This window comes from Pollicipes pollicipes, unplaced genomic scaffold, assembly GCF_011947565.3.
Source record: "Pollicipes pollicipes isolate AB1234 unplaced genomic scaffold, Ppol_2.1 Scaffold_4740;HRSCAF=5597_pilon_pilon_pilon, whole genome shotgun sequence".
Classification (NCBI taxonomy): Eukaryota; Metazoa; Arthropoda; class Thecostraca; order Pollicipedomorpha; family Pollicipedidae; genus Pollicipes; species Pollicipes pollicipes.
Window position 1 is genome coordinate 39800774 of NW_023596545.1, and position 21628 is coordinate 39822401.

Below are 21628 nucleotides of genomic sequence, written 5' to 3' on the forward strand. Positions count from 1 at the left end.
TACCAGGAGCCCGAGCAGCAGCCCATCTACGCCTACCGTCCCGTCCGAAAGTACAGCAACTAAGCTTTGAGCTTTATATTACTCTGTTTTTAGATATGTTTATTGAGTGACTCGCTTAAAGGCTCCATTGTTCGATGTTGTAAAACACAAAATACATTGAGAATGCAAACATTTAAAGTTTGTTTTGGTTCTGTGTTGCACCAAACAACAACCATTTTCAAGTCGCGAACAAACAGCGTTCATGACATTTGTGATGCGGTACAAATTCGAACTGATATGAGTGCTCCGACGTTACGCCTACCGCCAGTACGTATACGTGACATTGGTGCTACTCCGCGAAACACAGATAGCAAAAATTATCACCCGCAATTACTTACATTGCAGAAAGTCATATACTGTTACCTATAGTTAAAGGGAGGATTCCACAATTGCATGGAATTTTAAAGTAGATTAGCCACTTTGAAGACTTTGTCGTACAGTTTACGGCCCTGCCCCTCTGAAACCCTAGCTCTTCTAGTTTCTGGGCTATGGACTCGCAAAAATGATCAGAGTATTTCGGGGAGTGTATTTTATGTTCACATGCGCATTCAAAACGTGACAATAACACCATCAAAACCCTGCCATTATATAAGCTATGGAGCAATCAAGGCCGAGAAAGATACAACGGACGAGTGGTTCATATCTGGCGCCCGTGAGCACCCTTTCAAGACATCACGGCCATTAAATGGCTCTCTTAATGTTGTGCAAGATAGAATGACATAACCAAACAGTGACGTATTGAGGAGAGCACTTAATAAAAGAGAAATTGAGTTATCTACAGCAGAAGAATATCACGCTGGGCACTTCTTCTGCAAATGCCTGTGTGCGGCATTAGTGTCACGCGACAACATTTATGTTTCCGAAACCTGCAACCGTCATTTCTTTTACGGCAAAAATGTGCACGGTCGTTATTTATATTGGGCGTTATTTACAGTGCGGATTTGGCTTATTCCGCGTTAGTACGGGGGCCGCCAAATCCGATAGCTCTGTTCGTTTGCAATGTTTGCCGCGGTCCTGAGTGACAGAGAGAACTGCGAGTGTGCAGGAACCGGGCCATTGATGTACGGAATCTAGTGAGCAGCTTCTGACGCCGCGGCTTTTACCTCCGTGGCTCATATCAGTGACTTGTTTTTGTCGCTGCCATCTCGATGTCCTCAATCGCCATATGCCCGGTGTCACGACCCGGGTCTCAGCCCTCTACCGCCTTAAGAAGAGGTATAACGATGGGGTTCCACCAATCAGCGCGTCCGCCCACGGTCTGCTTCTTTCTACCAATCGCTGCCAGGTCAAGGCGAACGGCTATAGCCGGCCTGGCTGTTGCACAGAGGCAGCGCCAGGCCCTGGAGCAGCGGGGCGGCCGTGTCGTGCATGGAGTGCAACCATTCCAGATGCCACACAGCGGCGGAGGAGAAGCAGACGTCTCAGACTGGACGAGGGGGACGACGGGGCACCCGCGCCGAACAGCGCGTGCAGCAGCGACGACATCGCATCGACAGTGACGCGGACTGACGGCGTCGCAGTACGGCTTCACCGCCGCTTGGACGCCACCTATGCCTGGCATACGGCCGCGCCCTCATGCAAGTACTGCTTACGCCTCCTGAGCGTGCCCGTGGCACCGCCAACAGGCAGAAGCGGGCTGACGTCACTCGACCCACCGCAGAGCCCGTCGCCCAGCTTAACATCGGACATGAACATCTGCTCGCTAAACAGCAACTTTGATAAAATTAGCACGCTCCTGACCCGCCATAAACTGGACATGCTCTGCCTGCCAGAGACGTGGCTTACATCTCAAGTCTGGGCGCACTTCTGGTGCTTCCCGGCTATAGCATCCTCAGACGCGACCGCGGTGCCCGACGAGGGGTGGCGTTGCCATCTTGCACCATGCTGAATTACAGCTCAAGCAACTCGCCATGCCGACAGACGGACCCCTGCGGATCTCAGCTTAATGGCAAGGCGGCCGGCCTACCATGGTGGGCGTCATCTACCGCCCCCCCCCCTCCCCCATTAGCACTGTGACGCCTAGCCTGGAGGACGTTCAGGATCAGCTCCCAGAATCCGTCGGTGCAAGCAATCCCGTCTATCCCCTCGGTAACGTGAACGTAAACGCGTTGGACACCAACTCGCCTCACATACTCCGCCACTCTGACATCACCAGCGAGCTGGTACAGCTGGTGGACAGCTCGACTTACCTCCACCCAACTCCATCAGCGCTAGAGCACATCGTCAACAACCAACGTGACCGCACACCTGACGTCAACATCTTGCCTGACGTCATCAGCGATCATCAGCCTGTCGTGAGAATACATCTAGGTCGCGTCCGGAGGAGCTCGCAGTGGCGTGCTCTTCGCAGCTGAAAACCCACAGACTGGAGTGCCATCTGTCTCAAACTTCTGCCATCCGACTGGAGCCGGGTGGGCGGCGCCACTGGCTACAACGAGTACCTGCGGCAATTCATGGCTGTGGAAAGCTGCGATGAATTGCTGCTCCCCAGTTAAAAGAATATGTGCCTCCAAACCGCACCACCCCTGGTTGACCGACGACCTGGCCCCGTGAGAGCTCATGTCCGAACGAGGGAGCACGCAGGACACCTGGCTGTGTCTGCGCACACCAGAGAGCAGGGCCGACCCTACGCAACTTCGCGATCAGGCCGAGAGCCGCCTAATTACAGCAAGGCGCGAGTTCCTTTGCGGCGAGATGGCGCGCGGTGACGGCCGCGGCTTCTGGTCTATCTTCAAGAGGCTCGCTATGGCAGCTTCGTCGCCGGCCGAGGGCGGGTCTGCGGTGAGCCCCGAGGAGGCCGAAGTGACGGCGGGCAAGCTCAACAGCCACTTCGCTGCCGTGGGGTCTCGCATCGCAGCCAGCCTGCGGAGCGCAGTGAACGTTGGCTTCAAGAACCCCCACACCGCCAACCGTCTGCGCCCCTGGCTTTTCGCTCCGACCTGCGACGCCACCAAAGCCGTCGCGGTGCGTTCAGCGTATGGGTACATCGCAGGCGGTGGGCCTGAATGAGGTCCCACTCCAGGCTGAACAGGAATGTTTTTTAGTCGTCGGTCCTCATCTTTTCAAACACATCGACTTTTCTCTCGTGACCAAAATTTCTCGAGGTCGCTGAAAGACATCATGTGTTGTAGCAGTTCACCGCAAAATAGAAATCGTAACATCTTAGCGCATAAACTATGCAATAAGCTTCACATACCTCTCGCCATAAGACACGCAATGGTTTGTGGGACTTAAGTGAAAACTCTGGAATATGGGGATTACCTAAGCCCTTCATGTCTTACCCCGTCACCGACCTCCACAATCAAAATGCGTGCCGCCTCCCATGACCACCATAGAAGAGTGCCGTCGGCGCCCTAAGGTGGCTTCTAAAGGGACGCCTTCACGTGCCGATCAGAAAAGACATGTGTGTCCAGTGCCTCCTCCCTGGATGCAGCCATGTACTGACTTCTACGCTGCTTAGATTGAATACTTTTACAAATTATACAAAGAATAAAACCATCCATTGCGTTGAATCAAAATAAAGTGAACTAAGTCCGGTGAGAAAAATTGGAGGGGGGAGGTAAATTGGTGGGCGTTCGGTTCATCCCCCCTCCCCCCCCAATAATTAACTAAAACTGACACCCCTGCTTGAGAGCCTAATTCATCCTTTCGTCACATCTAAAGCTTATCCGCTGGCGGCTACCGTACTTGTGACCAAGCAAACGCCATCGCACGACACTCTCCCCGGTGGCCAGCATGTAACAACCGCGGGACCCTCCCACACCTCTGCAGCTGAATCTCAAACTGGCCACCCCACAGAAGGCAACCTTTCTCACAGCTCAGCCACTCTGTGCCCTGTTGTTAAGGCCGGTATTCCGACGACAAATTGATGCGTGCCGATAACCGCAATGTAGTGATATCCAAAGGCTCCAATGCTGCGCGCGGAAATCGGCGCTCTTGAAGTGCCGACTGAGCTGATTCAACTTCTTACTCACATCTGAACGCACAGGCATTCTTAATAGTCGTCTGCAACACACTTATCTGAGAACTCACATGCTGGTATCTTAACACGCGCCCGGGTGGCCGGCTAGGTACCCTTCGCTCGGGTGTGGGGGGGGGGGGCAGTTTGACCTCCAGAGATTTCAAGAATTAAGAAAGCTAGAAGCCCAAATTTACAGAGCGTGTTAGTCTGTACGTGAACTCACTTAGGTCAAAGTTTCAGATGCCTTGGTCATGACCTTTGGGCCAAAAAAACGTCAAACAAGGTAAGTTTCAAGGTTGGTCTCCAAAGTGCCTCCTGGTCTCCAAGTTAGTCTCCAAAGTGAACGCAGATAACCGTTTCTAAGCAAAAGGTTTCATTCTCATTTAAGGCCAGTGACCTTGTTTGATCCTTTTGAAGGTCAAGGTGACCAAAATCATGAAAGATTGCTTTCAGTTTTGCATTCGACTAAGCGACAACGATTACGCCAGGCAGTATGTTTCTAAAACACAATGTTGACCTAGATCATTTTAGATCAATGACCTATTCTGACATCTAAGAAGTCCATAGAAGATTCATAATGCAGTTCCTGCAATCACTCAACTCAAAATGAACACCAGAAACTATCCCATACAGCAAACCCTAGAGTGATAAAACAGGTTAGTTTTGACCTTAATGTGACCTTCATACCTGACCTTAGGTCAATGCAATTTGCTCATTCAACTGTTGTGTTGACCCCCCCCCCAAAAAAAAATCTAAGATATGCATGGCTTCGTCTAACACTCCGTTGTTGGATCAGATTGAAGGATTCCCTAGAAATTGCCTTCCCTGAAATCATGGCCTGAATTTGACCCGCCATAGGTCAGCGACCTTACAAGGTACATCTAAATGTTTAATGCCAAACGATCCGTTATTCAATTGTCTACACCAATGCAAAATTTGGGGCGACTACGCCGCGCCGTTCGGAAGCCATTCTGGAAAACCTTTGGGGGAGGGGGTCAATTTGACCCCCCACACTTAAGCGCGTGTTAATGGTCGGAACTTGGCGATGAAGAACTGGGAACAGGCTGCATCCCCAAATCATAAGGTGTCAACCAGAGAGGGTCTAAACGTGGCAAAACAGAAGCATTGGCTTCAACCAGCCATGGATATGTTCAATCAGACAAGGTCGTGAGCGTTAACAGCTTGATACAATTCTTGTTAATAATGAGAACGCCCATATGCACGGCTGTAGCATTGGTCTCAACAGACCGTGTAGACGGGCTTCACGACTGAGAACGCGGTGTGGTGCGCGGCGAGAGGCCACCAGATACAGACCGAGCAGGTCAGCAGCATGCGTTGCTCTTCCCTCGCACCGTCGTGTTACTGAACAGTCAAAATACTTGTCCTCTATTTGTTGTCCTCGCTTGAACCGAAACCTTACGTTGCCCCACCGTTCCCGAATAATCACGACACCCATGGGCCATGTTGGTATTTTATTGGAATAGTGGGTAAACATATGCTGCATATACCACTGAAAACAGTCAACTGCTGGCGGATCTACATGACCCTCTGTAGCACAAAAGTGTTCCTACGCGCTCTTTTGATATCTACACCGGAAAAGGACAAGAAAATGCATGATTTTTTTTCTAAACCGAGTGTAACCCACAGCACGCTTGTTGTTTCAGCTTTCAGTAGTCTAGTTTATATAATTTCTGCACGCTCTATCGTCCTTTGGTTTATCTTCGAACCATTAAATCTCGCAACAAGCGTTTTTGCATATCAGGCTTGGCCCGTAACGCCTGAATTCACACCTGACAGGATGCCTCATCTTAGAGGTTTCTACCAACATTGGTTCAATGTACAATACTATACAACACTGCATTCCCCTGCAATAACCCATGCAGTTCGAATACGGATTGCTCCAGTGTAGCAATCACACATTTATGGAATTTAGGCCCATCAAAGTGACTGGCACGGATGACAATGACACAACACTGATCGAGTCATGCGGAAGTCGCTTGTAGCTCCTTGCCGCTCGGCTATACCGTTTTTAGCTTTCCAGAGATCCGGTGATTCCTTGAGGCCACCTCATCCGATAATGGTGAGGTCAAAGCCATCCCGGTGAAAGCGAAAAACACCAGACCGGCGAGTGTCATAAGACGAGAAAAAACCTTACAAACCATAGCAAGGCCTGCTTGGAACTTTGCATTCCCGTGCTGTCCTAGTCCCTCCATATTTGTCGATGGACCTTGGTCTAGAATGCCAATCGCTACCAACAAGTTCAAACCGAAAAAAATATTGTGGTGTTATCTGTTTTTTCGTCCTTGTTTCCCTCCCCCTAACCCGTAAGGCAATGAACCTCTGCTATGGTGCAAAAAATTTGATGCACGCACGGTGACGTTCCACTTACGCCTTAAAAGTTAGAGGCCTACCCAACCTTGCCGACTTGCTGCAGAATCCGGGTATGCTATTCTATTCTAGCGAACGCGCGTTAAACAACTACTAGCCATGTTTTAATTGTGCTGTTCTGAGAACTGTGAGCATTGCTATGTGCTCTCTTCGCTGTATCGCAAGAAAAGGTCATCCAACATTTCTTTTTAAGCGACCTGACACATGGCGATAGCAACAATTTTACAGTAGCCTATAAACAAACGGCGAGGTGTGCCCGTGACCTGGCCCATAACCCAGATGTGGCAGACCTCTCCTACAGGACTCTGGCCCCGCCCACGTGTGAGTCCTCGAGTATCCCAGTTTCTCTCTGAGCCCGAGGGCATTGTCTCCGAGAAAACTCAAACAGAAGACAGCCAGCAGCCCCAATTATCCAAGGTCATGCGCCGCTCCAAACCCGTATAAAAACGAAAGTGTTGGACGTCTTGGCATCAGTCAACAGCTGACCATCCAGTCGCACACGCACCACCCTCCGCCAGAATGAAGGTCTTCATTGTTGCCGCCCTCCTGGCCGTCGCGGTCGCCAGCGACGCCCCGTCTGCCTACCGGGCTCCGTCTGCCTACCACGCCCCCACCGCCTACCACGCCCCCGCTGCCTACAAGGAGCCCGAGTTCGAGCCCTCGCCGTACGCCTTCGACTACTCGGTCAGCGACTACGAGTCGGGCTCCAAGTTCGCCGCCAACGAGAACAGCGACGGCAAGCAGACGTCCGGCTATTACACGGTGGCCCTGCCCGACGGCCGCGTCCAGACGGTCAAGTACACAGTCGACGACTACGCTGGTTACAACGCTGAGGTCACGTACGAGGGCGAGGCCCAGCATCCGGAGGAGCCCGAGTACAAGGCCGCCCCTGCTCCCGTCTACAAGGCTGCTCCCGTCTACAAGCCCGCTCCCGTGTACCAGGAGCCCGAGCAGGAGCCCATCTACGCCTACCGTCCCGTCCAGAAGTACAGCAACTAAGATCTGAGTTTTATGATATTACTCTGTTTTTAGATATATTTATTGAGTGACTCGTTTAAAGGCCCCATTGTACGATGTTGTAAAACACAAAATACATTGAGAATCTAACCATTTAAGTTTTGTTTTGGTTCTGTGTTGCACCAAACAACAACCATTTTCATGTCGCGAACAAACGGCGTTCATGACATTTGTGATGCGGTAAAAATTCCTACTGATATGAGTGGTTCGACATTACGCCCACTGCCAGTACGTATACGCGACATTGGTGCTACTCCGCAAAACACAGACGGCAAAAATGAACACCCGCACTTACTTACATTGCAGAAAGTCATAAACCGTTACCTATAGTTAAAGGGCGGATTCCACAATTGCATGGAATTTTAAAGTAGATTAGCCACTTTGAAGACTTTTTCGTGCAGTTTACGGCCCGGCCCCTCTGAAACCCTAGCTCTTCTAGTTTCTGGGCTATGTACTCGCAAAAATGATCAGAGCATTTCGGAGAGGGTATTTTAAGTTCACATGCGCATTCAAAACGCGACAATAACACCATCAAAACCCTGTCATTATATAAGCTATGAAGCAATCAAGGCCGAGAAAGATACAATGGACGAGTGGTTTATATCTGGCGTTCGTGAGCACCTTTTCAAGACATCACGGCCATTAATTGGCTCTCGTAATGTTGTGCAAGATAGAATGACATAACCAAACAATGACGTATTGAGGGGAGCACTTAATAAAAGAGAAATTGAGTTATCTACAGCAGAAGAATATCACGCTGGGCACTTCTTGTGCAAATGCCTGTGTGCGGCATTGGTGCCACGCGACAACATTTATGTTTCCGAAACCTACAACCGTCATTTCTTTTACGGCAAAAATGTGCACAGTCGTAATTTATATGGGACGTGTCTTACATTGCGGATTTGGCTTCTTCCGCCTTAGTACGGTGGTCGCCAAATCCGAGACCTCGGTTTGTTTGTAATGTTTGCCGCGGCCCTGAGTGACAGAGAGAACTGCGAGTGTGCAGGAACCGGGCCATTGAGGTACGGAATCCAGTGAGCAGCTTCTGACGCCGCAGCTTTTACCTCCGTGGCTCATATCAGTGACTTGTTTTTGTCGCTGCCATCTCGATGCCCTCAATCGCCATATGCCCGGCGTCGCGACCCGGGTCTCAGCCCTCTACCGCATTAAGAAGAGGTATAACGATGGGGTTCCACCAATCAGCGCGTCCGCCCACAGTCTACTTCTTTCTACCACAGTCGCTGCCAGGTCAAGGCGAACGGCTACAGCCGGCCTGGCTGCTGCACGGAGGCGGCGCCAGGCCCTGGAGCAGCGGGGCGGACGTGCCGTTCATGGAGTGCATCCATTTCAGATGCCGCACAGCGGCGGAGGGGAAGCAGACGTCTCAAACTGGACGAGGGAGACGACAGGGCACCCGCGCCGAACAGCGCGTGCAGCAGCGACGACATCGCATCGACAGTGACGCGGACTGACGGCGTCGCAGTACGGCTTCACCGCCACTTGGACGCCATCTCTGCCTGGCATACGGCTGCGCCCTCATGCAAGTACTGTCCACGCCTCCTGAGCGTGCCCGTGGCACCGCCGGTAGGCAGAGGCGGGCTGACGTCACTCGACCCACTGCAGCGCCCGCCGCCCAGCTTAAGATCGGACAAGAACATCCGTTCGCTAAACAGCAACTTTGATGAAATTAGCATGCTCCTGAGCCATCATAAACTGGACATGCTCTGCCTGTCAGAGACGCGGCTTGCATCTCGAGTCTTGGGCGCGCTTCTGGTGTTTCCCGGCAACAGCATCCTCAGACGCGACCGCGACGCCCAAAGAGGGGTGGCGTTGCTACCTTGCACCTTGCTGAAATACAGCTCAAGCAACTCGCCATGCCGGCAGACGGACCCCTATGGATCTCGTCTTAATGGCAAGGCGGTCGACCTACCATGGTGGGCGTCATCTACCGCCCCCCCCCCCCCCCCCTCCTATTAGCCCGGTGACGCCTAGCCTGGAGCAGCTACAGGATCAGCTCCCAGAATCCGTCGGTGCAAGCAAGCCCGTCTTTCTCCTCGGCAACGTGAACGTAAAAGCGTTGGACACCAACTCGCCTCACATACTCCGCCACTCTGACATCACCAACGAGATGGTACAGCTGGTGGACAGCTCGACTTACATTCACTCAACTCCATCAGCGCTGGATCACATCGTCAACAACCAGCGTGACCGCACACCTGACGTCAACATCTTGCCTGACGTCATCAGCGATCATCAGCCTGTCGTGAGCGTACATCTGGGTAGAGTCCGGAGGAACCCGCAGTGGCGTGCCCTTCGCAGCTGAAAACCCACAGACCGGAGTGCCATCTGTTTCAAACTTCTGCCATCTGACTGTAGCCGGGTGGGCGGCGCCACTGACTACAACGCGTGGCTGCGGGAATCCATGATTGTGGAATACTGTGATGAATCGCTGCTGGCCAGTTAAAAGAACACGTGCCTCCAAACCGCACTCCCCCCGTTTGACCGACGGCCTGGCCCCGTGAGAGCTCATGTCCAAGCGAGAGAGCGCGCAGAACACCTGGCTGTGTCTGCGCACACCAGAGAGCAGGGCCGATCTTACGCAACTTCGCAATCCCTCGAGAGCCGCCTAATTACAGCAAGGTGCAGTTTCTTTGCGGTGAGATGGCGCGCGGTGACGCCCGTGGCTTCTGACCATCTTCAAGAGGCTCGCTATGGCAGCCTCGACGCCGGCCGAGGGCGGGTCTGCGGTGAGCCCCGAGGAGGCCGAGGTGACGGCGGGCAAGCTCAACAGCCACTTCGCTGCCGTGGGGTCCCGCATCGCAGCCGACCTGCGGAGCGCAGTAAACGCCGGCTCCAAGAGCCCCCACACCGCCCACCGTCTGCGTCGCTGGCTTGACCTGCGACGCCACCAAAGCTGTCGGCGGTGCGTTCAGCGTATGGGTACATCGCAGGCGGTGGGCCTGGATGAGGCCCCACTCCAGGCTGAACGGGAATGTTTTTAAGTCGTCGGTCCTCATCTTTTCAAACACATCGACTTTTCTCTCGTGACCAAAATTTCTCGAGGTCACTGAAAGACGTCATGTGTTGTAGCAGTTCACCGCAAAATAGAAATCGTAACATCTTAGCGCATAAACTACGCAATAAGCTTCACGTACCTCTCGCCATAAGACACGCAATGGTTTGTGGGGCTTAAGTGAAAACTCTGGAATATGGGGATTACCTAAGCCCTTCATGTCTTACCCCGTCACCGACCTCCACAATCAAAATGCGTGCCGCCTCCCATGACCGCCATAGAAGAGCGCTGTCGGCGCCCTAAGGTGGCTTCTAAAGGGGCGCCGTCACGTGCCGATCAGAAGAGACATGTGTGTCCAGTGCCTCCTCCCTGGATCCAGCCTTGTATTGACTTCTACGCCGCTTAAACTGAATACGTTTATAAATTATACAAAGAATAAAACCATCCATTGCCTTGAATCAAAATAAAGTGGACTAAATCAGGTGAGAAAAATTGGAGGAGGGAGGTAAATTGGTGGGCGTTCGGTTCACCCCCCCCCCCCCCCAATAATTAACTTAAACTGATACCCCTGCTTGAGAGCCTAATTCATCCTTTCGTCACATCTAAAGCTTATCCGTTGGCGGCCACCGTACTTGCGACCGAGCAAACGCCATCGCACGACACTCCCCCTGGAGGCCAGCATGTAACAACAGCAGGACCCTCCCACCACCCTGCGACCGAATCACAAACCGGCCACCTCACAGAAGGCAGCCTTTCTCACAGCTCAGCCACTCTGTGCCTTGTTGTTAAGGCCGGTATTCCGACGACAAATTGACGCGTGCCAATAACTGCAATGTAATGATATCCAAGGGCTCCAATGCTGTGCGGGGAAATCGGCGCTCTTCAAGGGCAAACTTATCTGATTCAACTTCTTTCCCGCATCTCAACACATAGGCGTTCTTGATAGCCGTCTACAACACACTTATCTGAGGACTCACACGCCGGTGTCTTAATGGTGCGCACCACATCGCCGCGCGATGTGGTGCGCGGCGACAGGCCACTAGATACAGACCGAACAGGTTGGTAGCACGCGCTGCTCTTCCCTGGTACCGTTGCGTTTCTGAACAGACAAAATACTTGTCCTCCACCTGTTGTCCTCGCTTGAACCGAAACCTTGCGTTGCCCCAACGGTCCCGAATAATCACGGCACCCATGGGCCATGTTGGTATTTTATCGGAATGGTGGACAAACATTTGCTGCATATACCACTGAAAACAGTCGACTGTTCGCGGTTCTACATGTTCCTCTGTAACACAAAAGTGTTTCTACGCGCTCTTTTGATATTTACGTCGGAAAAGGACAAGAAAATGCATGATTTTTTTCTAAACCGACTGCAACCCACTGCACGCTTGTTGTTTCAGCTTTGAGTAGTCCAGTTTACATCATTCCTGCACACTCTATCGTCCTTTAGTTTATCTTCGAACCATTAAACTTTGCAACAAGCATTTTGCACATCAGACTTGGCCCGTAACGCCTGAATTGACACTTGACAGGATACATCATCCTAGAGGTTTCTATCAACATTGGTTCAATGTGCAATCCTATGCAATACTGCATTTCCCTGCAATAACTCATGCAGTTTTGAATACGGATTGCTCCAGTGTGCCAATCACACTTGTGGAATTTAGGCCCATCACAAGTGACTTACACGGATGATAATGACTCAACACTGATCGAGTCATGCGGCAGTCACTTGTAACTCCTTGCCGCTTGACTGTAACTCCGGTGATTCCTTGAGGCCACCTCGTCCGATAATGGTGAGATCAAAGCCATCCCGGTGAAAGCGAAAAACACCAGCCCGGCAAGTGCCATAGAGGCCCGAAAAAAACCTTACAAACCATAGCAAGGCCTGCTTGGAGTTTTGCATTTCCGTGCTGTCTTAGTCCCTCCATATTTGTCGATGGACCTTGGTCTGGAATGATAATCACTACCAACCAGTTAAAATGAGAAAAAATAGTAGTGTAATCTGTTTTTTTCGTCTTTGTTTCCCTCCCCCTAACCCGTATGGCAATGAATTTCTGCTACGGTGCAAAAAAATTGATGCATGCACGGTGACGCTCCACTTGCACCTTAAAAGTTAGAGACCTACCCAACCTTGCAAACTTGCTGCAGAATCCGGGTATGCTATTCTATTCTAGCGAACGCGCGTTAAACAACTACTAGCCATGTTTTGATTGTGCTGTTCTGAGAACTGTGAGCGTTGCCATGTGTTCTCTTCGTTGCACCTCAAGAAAAGGTCATACAACATTTTTTTTTTTAGTGACCTGAGACATGGTGATGATAACATATTCCCAACAGCCGGTAAACAAACGGCGAGGTGTGCCTGTCACCTGGCCCATAACCCAAATGTGGCAGACCTCTCCTACAGGACTCTGGCCCCGCCTACGTGTGAGACCTCGAGTATCCCAGCTTCTCTCTGAACCTGAGGGCATTGCTTCCGAGAAAACGCAAACAGAAGACAGCCAGCTGCCCCGATCTCTCCAAGGCCATGCGCCGCTCCAAACCCGTATAAAAATGAAAGTGTTCGGCGTCTCGGCATCAGTCAACAGCTGACCATCCAGTCGCGCACACACCACCCACCGCCAGAATGAAGGTCTTCATTGTTGCCGCCCTCCTGGCCGTCGCTGCCGCCACCGACGCCCCGTCTGCCTACCGGGCTCCGTCTGCCTACCACGCCCCCACCGCCTACCACGCCCCCGCTGCCTACAAGGAGCCCGAGTTCGAGCCCTCGCCGTACGCCTTCGACTACTCGGTCAGCGACTACGAGTCGGGCTCCAAGTTCGCCGCCAACGAGAACAGCGACGGCAAGCAGACGTCCGGCTACTACACAGTGGCCCTGCCCGACGGCCGCGTCCAGACGGTCAAGTACACGGTCGACGACTACGCTGGCTACAACGCTGAGGTCACGTACGCGGGCGAGGCCCAGTACCCCGAGGAGCCCGAGTACAAGGCCGCCCCTGCCCCCGTCTACAAGGCTGCTCCCGTCTACAAGCCCGCTCCCGTGTACCAGGAGCCCGAGCAGGAGCCCATCTACGCCTACCGTCCCGTCCGAAAGTACAGCAACTAAGCTTTGAGCTTTATGATATTACTCTGTTTTTAGATATATTTATTGAGTGACTCGCTTAAAGGCTCCATTGTTCGATGTTGTAAAACACAAAATACATTGAGAATGCAAACATTTAAAGTTTGTTTTGGTTCTGTGTTGCACCAAACAACAACCATTTTCAAGTAGCAAACAAACGGCGTTCATGACATTTGTGATGCGGTACAAATTCGAACTGATATGAGTGCTCCGACGTTACGCCTACCGCCAGTACGCATACGTGACATTGGTGCTACTCCGCGAAACACAGATAGCAAAAATTATCACCCGCAATTACTTACATTGCAGAAAGTCATATACTGTTACCTATAGTTAAAGGGAGGATTCCACCATTGCATGGAATTTTAAAGTAGATTAGCCACTTTGAAGACTTTGTCGTGCAGTTTACGGCCCTGCCCCTCTGAAACCCTAGCTCTTCTAGTTTCTGGGCTATGGACTCGCAAAAATGATCAGAGTATTTCGGGGAGTGTATTTTATGTTCACATGCGCATTCAAAACGCGACAATAACACCATCAAAACCCTGCCATTATATAAGCTATGGAGCAATCAAGGCCGAGAAAGATACAACGGACGAGTGGTTCATATCTGGCGCCCGTGAGCACCCTTTCAAGACATCGCGGCCATTAAATGGCTCTCTTAATGTTGTGCAAGATAGAATGACATAACCAAACAGTGACGTATTGAGGAGAGCACTTAATAAAAGAGAAATTGAGTTATCTACAGCAGGAGAATATCACGCTGGGCACTTCTTCTGCAAGTGCCTGTGTGCGGCATTAGTGCCACGCGACAACATTTATGTTTCCGAAACCTACAACCGTCATTTCTTTTACGGCAAAAATGTGCACGGTCGTTATTTATATTGGGCGTTATTTACAGTGCGGATTTGGCTTATTCCGCGTTAGTACGGGGGCCGCCAAATCCGATAGCTCGGTTTGTTTGCAATGTTTGCCGCGGCTCTGAGTGACAGAGAGAACTGCAAGTGTGCAGGAACCGGGCCATTGAGGTACGGAATCCAGTGAGCAGCTTCTGACGCCGCGGCTTTTACCTCCGTGGCTTATATCAGTGAGTTGTTTCTGTCGCTGCCATCTCGATGTCCTCAATCCCCAAATGCCCGGCAAAGGCCCCAATGCTGCGCGCGGAAATCGGCGCTCTTGAAGTGCCGACTGAGCTGATTCAACTTCTTACTCACATCTGAACGCACAGGCATTCTTAATAGTCGTCTGCAACACACTTATCTGAGAACTCACATGCTGGTATCTTAACACGCGCCCGGGTGGCCGGCTGGGTACCCTTCGCTCGGGTGTGGGGGGGGGGGGGGGCAGTTTGACCTCCAGAGATTTCAAGAATTAAGAAAGCTAGAAGCTCAAATTTACAGAGCGTGTTGGCCTGTACGTGAACTCACTTAGGTCAAAGTTTCAGATGCCTTGGTCATGACCTTCGGGCCAAAAAAACGTCAAACAAGGTAAGTTTCAAGGTTGGTCTCCAAAGTGCCTCCTGGTCTCCAAGTTAGTCTCCAAAGTGAACGTAGATAACCGTTTCTAAGCAAAAGGTTTCATACTCATTTAAGGCCAGTGACCTTGTTTGATCCTTTTGAAGGTCAAGGTGACCAAAATCATGAAAGATTGCTTTCAGTTTTGCATTCGACTAAGCGACAACGATTACGCCAGGCAGTATGTTTCTAAAACACAATGTTGACCTAGATCATTTTAGATCAATGACCTATTCTGACATCTAAGAAGTCCATAGAAGATTCATAATGCAGTTCCTGCAATCACTCAACTCAAAATGAACACCAGAAACTATCCCATACAGCAAACCCTAGAGTGATAAAACAGGTTAGTTTTGACCTTAATGTGACCTTCATACCTGACCTTAGGTCAATGCAATTTGCTCATTCAACTGTTGTGTTAACCCCCCCCCCCAAAAAAAAATCTAAGATATGCATGGCTTCGTCTAACACTCCGTTGTTGGATCAGATTGAAGGATTCCCTAGAAATTGCCTTCCCTGAAATCATGGCCTGAATTTGACCCGCCATAGGTCAGCGACCTTACAAGGTACATCTAAATGTTTAATGCCAAACGATCCGTTATTCAATTGTCTACACCAATGCAAAATTTGGGGCGACTACGCCGCGCCGTTCGGAAGCCATTCTGGAAAACCTTTGGGGGAGGGGGTCAATTTGACCCCCCACACTTAAGCGCGTGTTAATGGTCGGAACTTGGCGATGAAGAACTGGGAACAGGCTGCATCCCCAAATCATAAGGTATCAACCAGAGAGGGTCTAAACGTGGCAAAACAGAAGCATTGGCTTCAACCAGCCATGGATATGTTCAATCAGACAAGGTCGTGAGCGTTAACAGCTTGATACAATTCTTGTTAATAATGAGAACGCCCATATGCACGGCTGTAGCATTGGTCTCAACAGACCGTGTAGACGGGCTTCACGACTGAGAACGCGGTGTGGTGCGCGGCGAGAGGCCACCAGATACAGACCGAGCACGTCAGCAGCATGCGTTGCTCTTCCCTCGCACCGTCGTGTTACTGAACAGTCAAAATACTTGTCCTCTATTTGTTGTCCTCGCTTGAACCGAAACCTTACATTGCCCCACCGTTCCCGAACAATCACGACACCCATGGGCCATGTTGGTATTTTATTGGAATAGTGGGTAAACATATGCTGCATATACCACTGAAAACAGTCAACTGCTGGCGGATCTACATGACCCTCTGTAGAACTAAAGTGTTCCTACGCGCTCTTTTGATATCTACACCGGAAAAGGACAAGAAAATGCATGATTTTTTCTAAACCGAGAGTAACCCACAGCACGCTTGTTGTTTCAGCTTTCAGTAGTCTAGTTTATATAATTTCTGCACGCTCTATCGTCCTTTGGTTTATCTTCGAACCATTAAATCTCGCAACAAGTGTTTTTGCATATCAGGCTTGGCCCGTAACGCCTGAATTCACACCTGACAGGATGCCTCATCTTAGAGGTTTCTACCAACATTGGTTCAATGTACAATACTATACAACACTGCATTCCCCTGCAATAACCCATGCTGTTCGAATACGGATTGCTCCAGTGTAGCAATCACACATTTATGGAATTTAGGCCCATCAAAGTGACTTGCACGGATGACAATGACACAACACTGATCGAGTCATGCGGAAGTCGCTTGTAGCTCCTTGCCGCTCGGCTATACCGTTTTTAGCTTTCCAGAGATCCGGTGATTCCTTGAGGCCACCTCATCCGATAATGGTGAGGTCAAAGCCATCCCGGTGAAAGCGAAAAACACCAGACCGGCGAGTGTCATAAGACGAGAAAAAAACCTTACAAACCATAGCAAGGCCTGCTTGGAACTTTGCATTTCCGTGCTGTCTCAGTCCCTCCATATTTGTCCATGGACCTTGGTCTAGAATGCCAATCGCTACCAACCAGTTCAAACCGAAAAAAATATTGTGGTGTTATCTGTTTTTTCGTCCTTGTTTCACTCCCCCTAACCCGTAAGGCAATGAACCTCTGCTATGGTGCAAAAAATTTGATGCACGCACGGTGACGTTCCACCTACGCCTTAAAAGTTAGAGGCCTACCCAACCTTGCCGACTTGCTGCAGAATCCGGGTATGCTATTCTATTCTAGCGAACGCGCGTTAAACAACTACTAGCCATGTTTTAATTGTGCTGTTCTGAGAACTGTGAGCATTGCTATGTGCTCTCTTCGCTGTATCGCAAGAAAAGGTCATCCAACATTTCTTTTTAAGCGACCTGACACATGGCGATAGCAACATTTTTACAGTAGCCTATAAACAAACGGCGAGGTGTGCCTGCGACCTGGCCCATAACCCAGATGTGGCAGACCTCTCCCACAGGACTCTGGCCCCGCCTACGCATGAGTCCTCGAGGACCCCAGTTTCTCTCTGAGCCCGAGGGGATTGTTTCCGAGAACACGCAAACAGAAGATAGCCAGCTGCCCCGATCTCTCCAAGGTCATGCGCCGCTCCAAACCCGTATAAAAACTAGTGTTCAGCGTCTCGGCATCAGTCAACAGTCAACAGTCATCCAGTCGCGCACACACCACCCTCCGCCAGAATGAAGGTCTACATTGTTGCCGCCCTCCTGGCCGTCGCGGTCGCCAGCGACGCCCCGTCTGCCTACCGGGCTCCGTCTGCCTACCACGCCCCCACCGCCTACCACGCCCCTGCTGCCTACAAGGAGCCCGAGTTCGAGCCCTCGCCGTACGCCTTCGACTACTCGGTCGACGACTACGAGTCGGGCTCCAAGTTCGCCGCCAACGAGAACAGCGACGGCAAGCAGACGTCCGGCTATTACACGGTGGCCCTGCCCGACGGCCGCGTCCAGACGGTCAAGTACACAGTCGACGACTACGCTGGTTACAACGCTGAGGTCACGTACGAGGGCGAGGCCCAGTATCCCGAGGAGCCCGAGTACAAGGCCGCCCCTGCTCCCGTCTACGAGGCTGCTCCCGTCTACAAGCCCGCTCCCGTGTACCAGGAGCCCGAACAGGAGACCATCTACGCCTACCGTCCCGTCCAGAAGTACAGGAACTAAGATCTGAGTTTTATGATATTACTCTGTTTTTAGATATATTTATTGAGTGACTCGTTTAAAGGCCCCATTGTACGATGTTGTAAAACACAAAATACATTGAGAATCTAACCATTTAAGTTTTGTTTTGGTTCTGTGTTGCACCAAACAACAACCATTTTCAAGTCGCGAACAAACGGCGTTCATGACATTTGTGATGCGGTAAAAATTCCTACTGATATGAGTGGTTCGACATTACGCCCACTGCCAGTACGTATACGCGACATTGGTGCTACTCCGCAAAACACAGACGGCAAAAATGAACACCCGCACTTACTTACATTGCAGAAAGTCATAAACCGTTACCTATAGTTAAAGGGCGGATTCCACAATTGCATGGAATTTTTAAGTAGATTAGCCACTTTGAAGACTTTGTCGTGCAGTTTAAGGCCCGGCCCCTCTGAAACCCTAGCTCTTCTAGTTTCTGGGCTATGTACTCGCAAAAATGATCAGAGCATTTCGGGGAGGGTATTTTAAGTTCACATGCGCATTCAAACCGCGACAATAACACCTTAAAAACCCTGTCATTATATAAGCTATGGAGCAATCAAGGCCGAGAAAGATACAATGGACGAGTGGTTCATATCTGGCGTTCGTGAGCACCTTTTCAAGACAAGTAGCGTTAAGAATCCATCGTCCGATAAGACGTGTTCCCGCCTCCTAACATCCATCCCTCGACGCGCTCTAAATTCAAGACATCACGGCCATTAATTGGCCCTCGTAATGTTGTGCAAGATAGAATGACATAACCAAACAATGACGTATTGAGGAGAGCACTTAATAAAAGAGAAATTGAGTTATCTACAGCAGAAGAATATCACGCTGGGCACTTCTTCTGCAAATGCCTGTGCGCGGCATTGGTGCCACGCGACAACATTTATGTTTCCGAAACCTACAACCGTCATTTCTTTTACGGCAAAAATGTGCACAGTCGTTATTTATATGGGACGTTTCTTACATTGCGGATTTGGCTTCTTCCGCCTTAGTACGGTGGTCGCCAAATCCGAGACCTCGGTTTGTTTGTAATGTTTGCCGCGGCCCTGAGTGACAGAGAGAAGTGCAAGTGTGCAGGAACCGGGCCATTGAGATACGGAATCTAGTGAGCAGCTTCTGACGCCGCGGCTTTTACCTCCGTGGCTCATATCAGTGACTTGTTTTTGTCGCTGCCATCTCGATGCCCTCAATCGCCAAATGCCCGGCGTCGCGACTCGGGTCTCCGTCCTCTACCGCTTTAAGAAGAGGTATAACAATGGGGTTCCACCAATCAGCGCGTCCGCCCACAGTCTACTTCTTTCTACCACAGTCGCTGCCAGGTCAAGGCCAACGGCTACAGCCGGCCTGGCTGCTGCGCAGAGGCGGCGCCAGGCCCTGGAGCAGCGGGGCGGACGTGCCGTTCATGGAGTGCATCCATTTCAGATGCCGCACAGCGGCGGAGAAGAGGACGTCTCAGACTGGACGAGGGAGACGACGGGCACCCTCGCCGAACAGCGCGTGCGGCAGCGACGACATCGCATCGACAGTGACGCGGACTGACGGCGTCGCAGTACGGCTTCACCGCCACTTGGACGTCACCTCTGCCTGGCATACGGCCGCGCCCTCATGAAAGTACTGTCCCCGCCTCCTGAGCGTGCCCGTGGCACCGCCGGTAGGCAGAGGCGGGGTGACGTCACTCGACCCACTGCAGCGCCCGTCGCCCAGCTTAAGATCAGGCTTGAACGTCGGTTCGCTAAACAGCAACTTTGATAAAATTAGCATGCTCCTGGTCCACCATAAACTGGACATGCTCTGCCTGTCAGAGACGTGGCTTACATCTCGAGTCTTTGGCGCGCTTCTGGGGCTTCCCGGCTATAGCATCCTCAGACGCGACCGCGGCGCCCAAAGAAGGGTGGCGCTACCATCTTGCACCTTGCTGAAATACAGCTCAAGCAACTCGCCATGCCGGCAGACGGACCCCTGCGGGTCTCGTCTTAATGGCAAGGCGTCCGGCCTACCATGGTGGGCGTCATCTACCACCCCCCCCCCCCCCCCCCCCCCCCCATTAGCACTGTGACGCCTAGCCTGGAGCAGCTACAGTAGCAGCTCCCAGAATCCGTCGGTGCAAGCAAACCCGTTTTTCTCCTCGGCAACGTGAACGTAAACGCGTTGGACACCAACTCGCCTCACATACTCCGCCACTCTGACATCACCAGCGAGCTGGTACAGCTGGTGGACAGCTCGACTTACCTTCACCCAACTCCATCAGCGCTAGAGCACATCGTCAACAACCAACGTGACCGCACACCTGACGTCAACATCTTGCCTGACGTCATCAGCGATCATCAGCCTGTCGTGAGAATACATCTAGGTCGCGTCCGGAGGAGCTCGCAGTGGCGTGCTCTTCGCAGCTGAAAACCCACAGACTGGAGTGCCATCTGTCTCAAACTTCTGCCATCCGACTGGAGCCGGGCGGGCGGCGCCACTGACTACAACGCGTACCTGCGGCAATTCATGGCTGTGGAAAGCTGCGATGAATCGCTGCTGCCCCCTTTAAAGAATACGTGCCTCCAAACCGCACAACCCCTGGTTGACCGACGACCTGGCCCAGTGAGAGCTCGTGTCCGAGCGAGAGAGCACGCAGGACACCTCGCTGTGTCTGCGCACATCAGATAGCTGGGCCGACCTTACGCAACTTCGCAATGAGGCCGAGAGCCGCCTAATTACAGCAAGGTGCGAGTTCCTTTGCGGCGAGATGGCGCGCGGTGACGGCCGCGGCTTCTGACCAACTTCAAGAGGCTCGCTATGGCGGCTTCGACGCCGGCCGAGGGCGGGTCTGCAGTGAGCCCCGAGGAGGCCGAGGTGACGGCGGGCAGGCTCAACAGCCGCTTTGCTGCCGTGGGGTCCCGCATCGCAGCCGACCTGCGGAGCGCAGTAAACGCCGGCTGAATGAGGCCCCACTCCAGGCTGAATGGGAATGTTTTCAAGTCGTCGGTCCTCATCTTTTCAAACACATCGACTTTTCTCTCGTGACCAAAAATTCTCGAGGTCGCTGAAAGACGTTATTTGTTGTAGCAGTTTCGAAGCTAGTTAATCCGGCTCTACGTCCAATAATAGCTCCATAACTCTACTCAGTTTTCTCACTATACCTTAGAAAGGATAGCTTGCACACAGCTAACGGGGTATTTGAATGCGACAGCGCTGCTGCATTCATCCCAGTATGCCTATGGGCCACGCCACTCGACCGAGGACGCTGTGCACGCAGCAGTCGAACGCCTGGTCACCAACACCTTCAACGGTCTTATATCGTCGGCAGCGACCATCGATCATATCGATCATCGATAGATCATCGATCATCGGTCAGAAGCGTTCGATAGCGTCGATCACGACGCCCTCCTCACCAAGCTGTTCTGGCATTGCGTTCCCGATATGAAATGGTTTAGGAGCGTTTTGAGAGGTCGAGGGCAAGTGGTGCATGGAGGGCGGTTCA

At 51.6% G+C, this 21628-nt stretch overlaps 2 protein-coding genes across 2 annotated transcripts; both read left to right on the forward strand.

Moving 5' to 3' along the window:
- Positions 1 to 13194: 13194 nt before the first annotated feature.
- LOC119098653 (cuticle protein 7-like) lies at positions 13195 to 13461 on the forward strand (the record flags this gene model as incomplete). Its single annotated transcript, XM_037221633.1, has 1 exon — positions 13195 to 13461. A coding segment is annotated over one exon (267 nt), but the record flags the coding sequence as incomplete, so codon positions are not given.
- A 4338-nt stretch (positions 13462 to 17799) lies between these two features.
- Positions 17800 to 18129, forward strand: LOC119098371 (cuticle protein 7-like; the record flags this gene model as incomplete). The annotated part of the gene is made up of 1 exon (XM_037221289.1): positions 17800 to 18129. A coding segment is annotated over one exon (330 nt), but the record flags the coding sequence as incomplete, so codon positions are not given.
- Positions 18130 to 21628: the final 3499 nt, after the last annotated feature.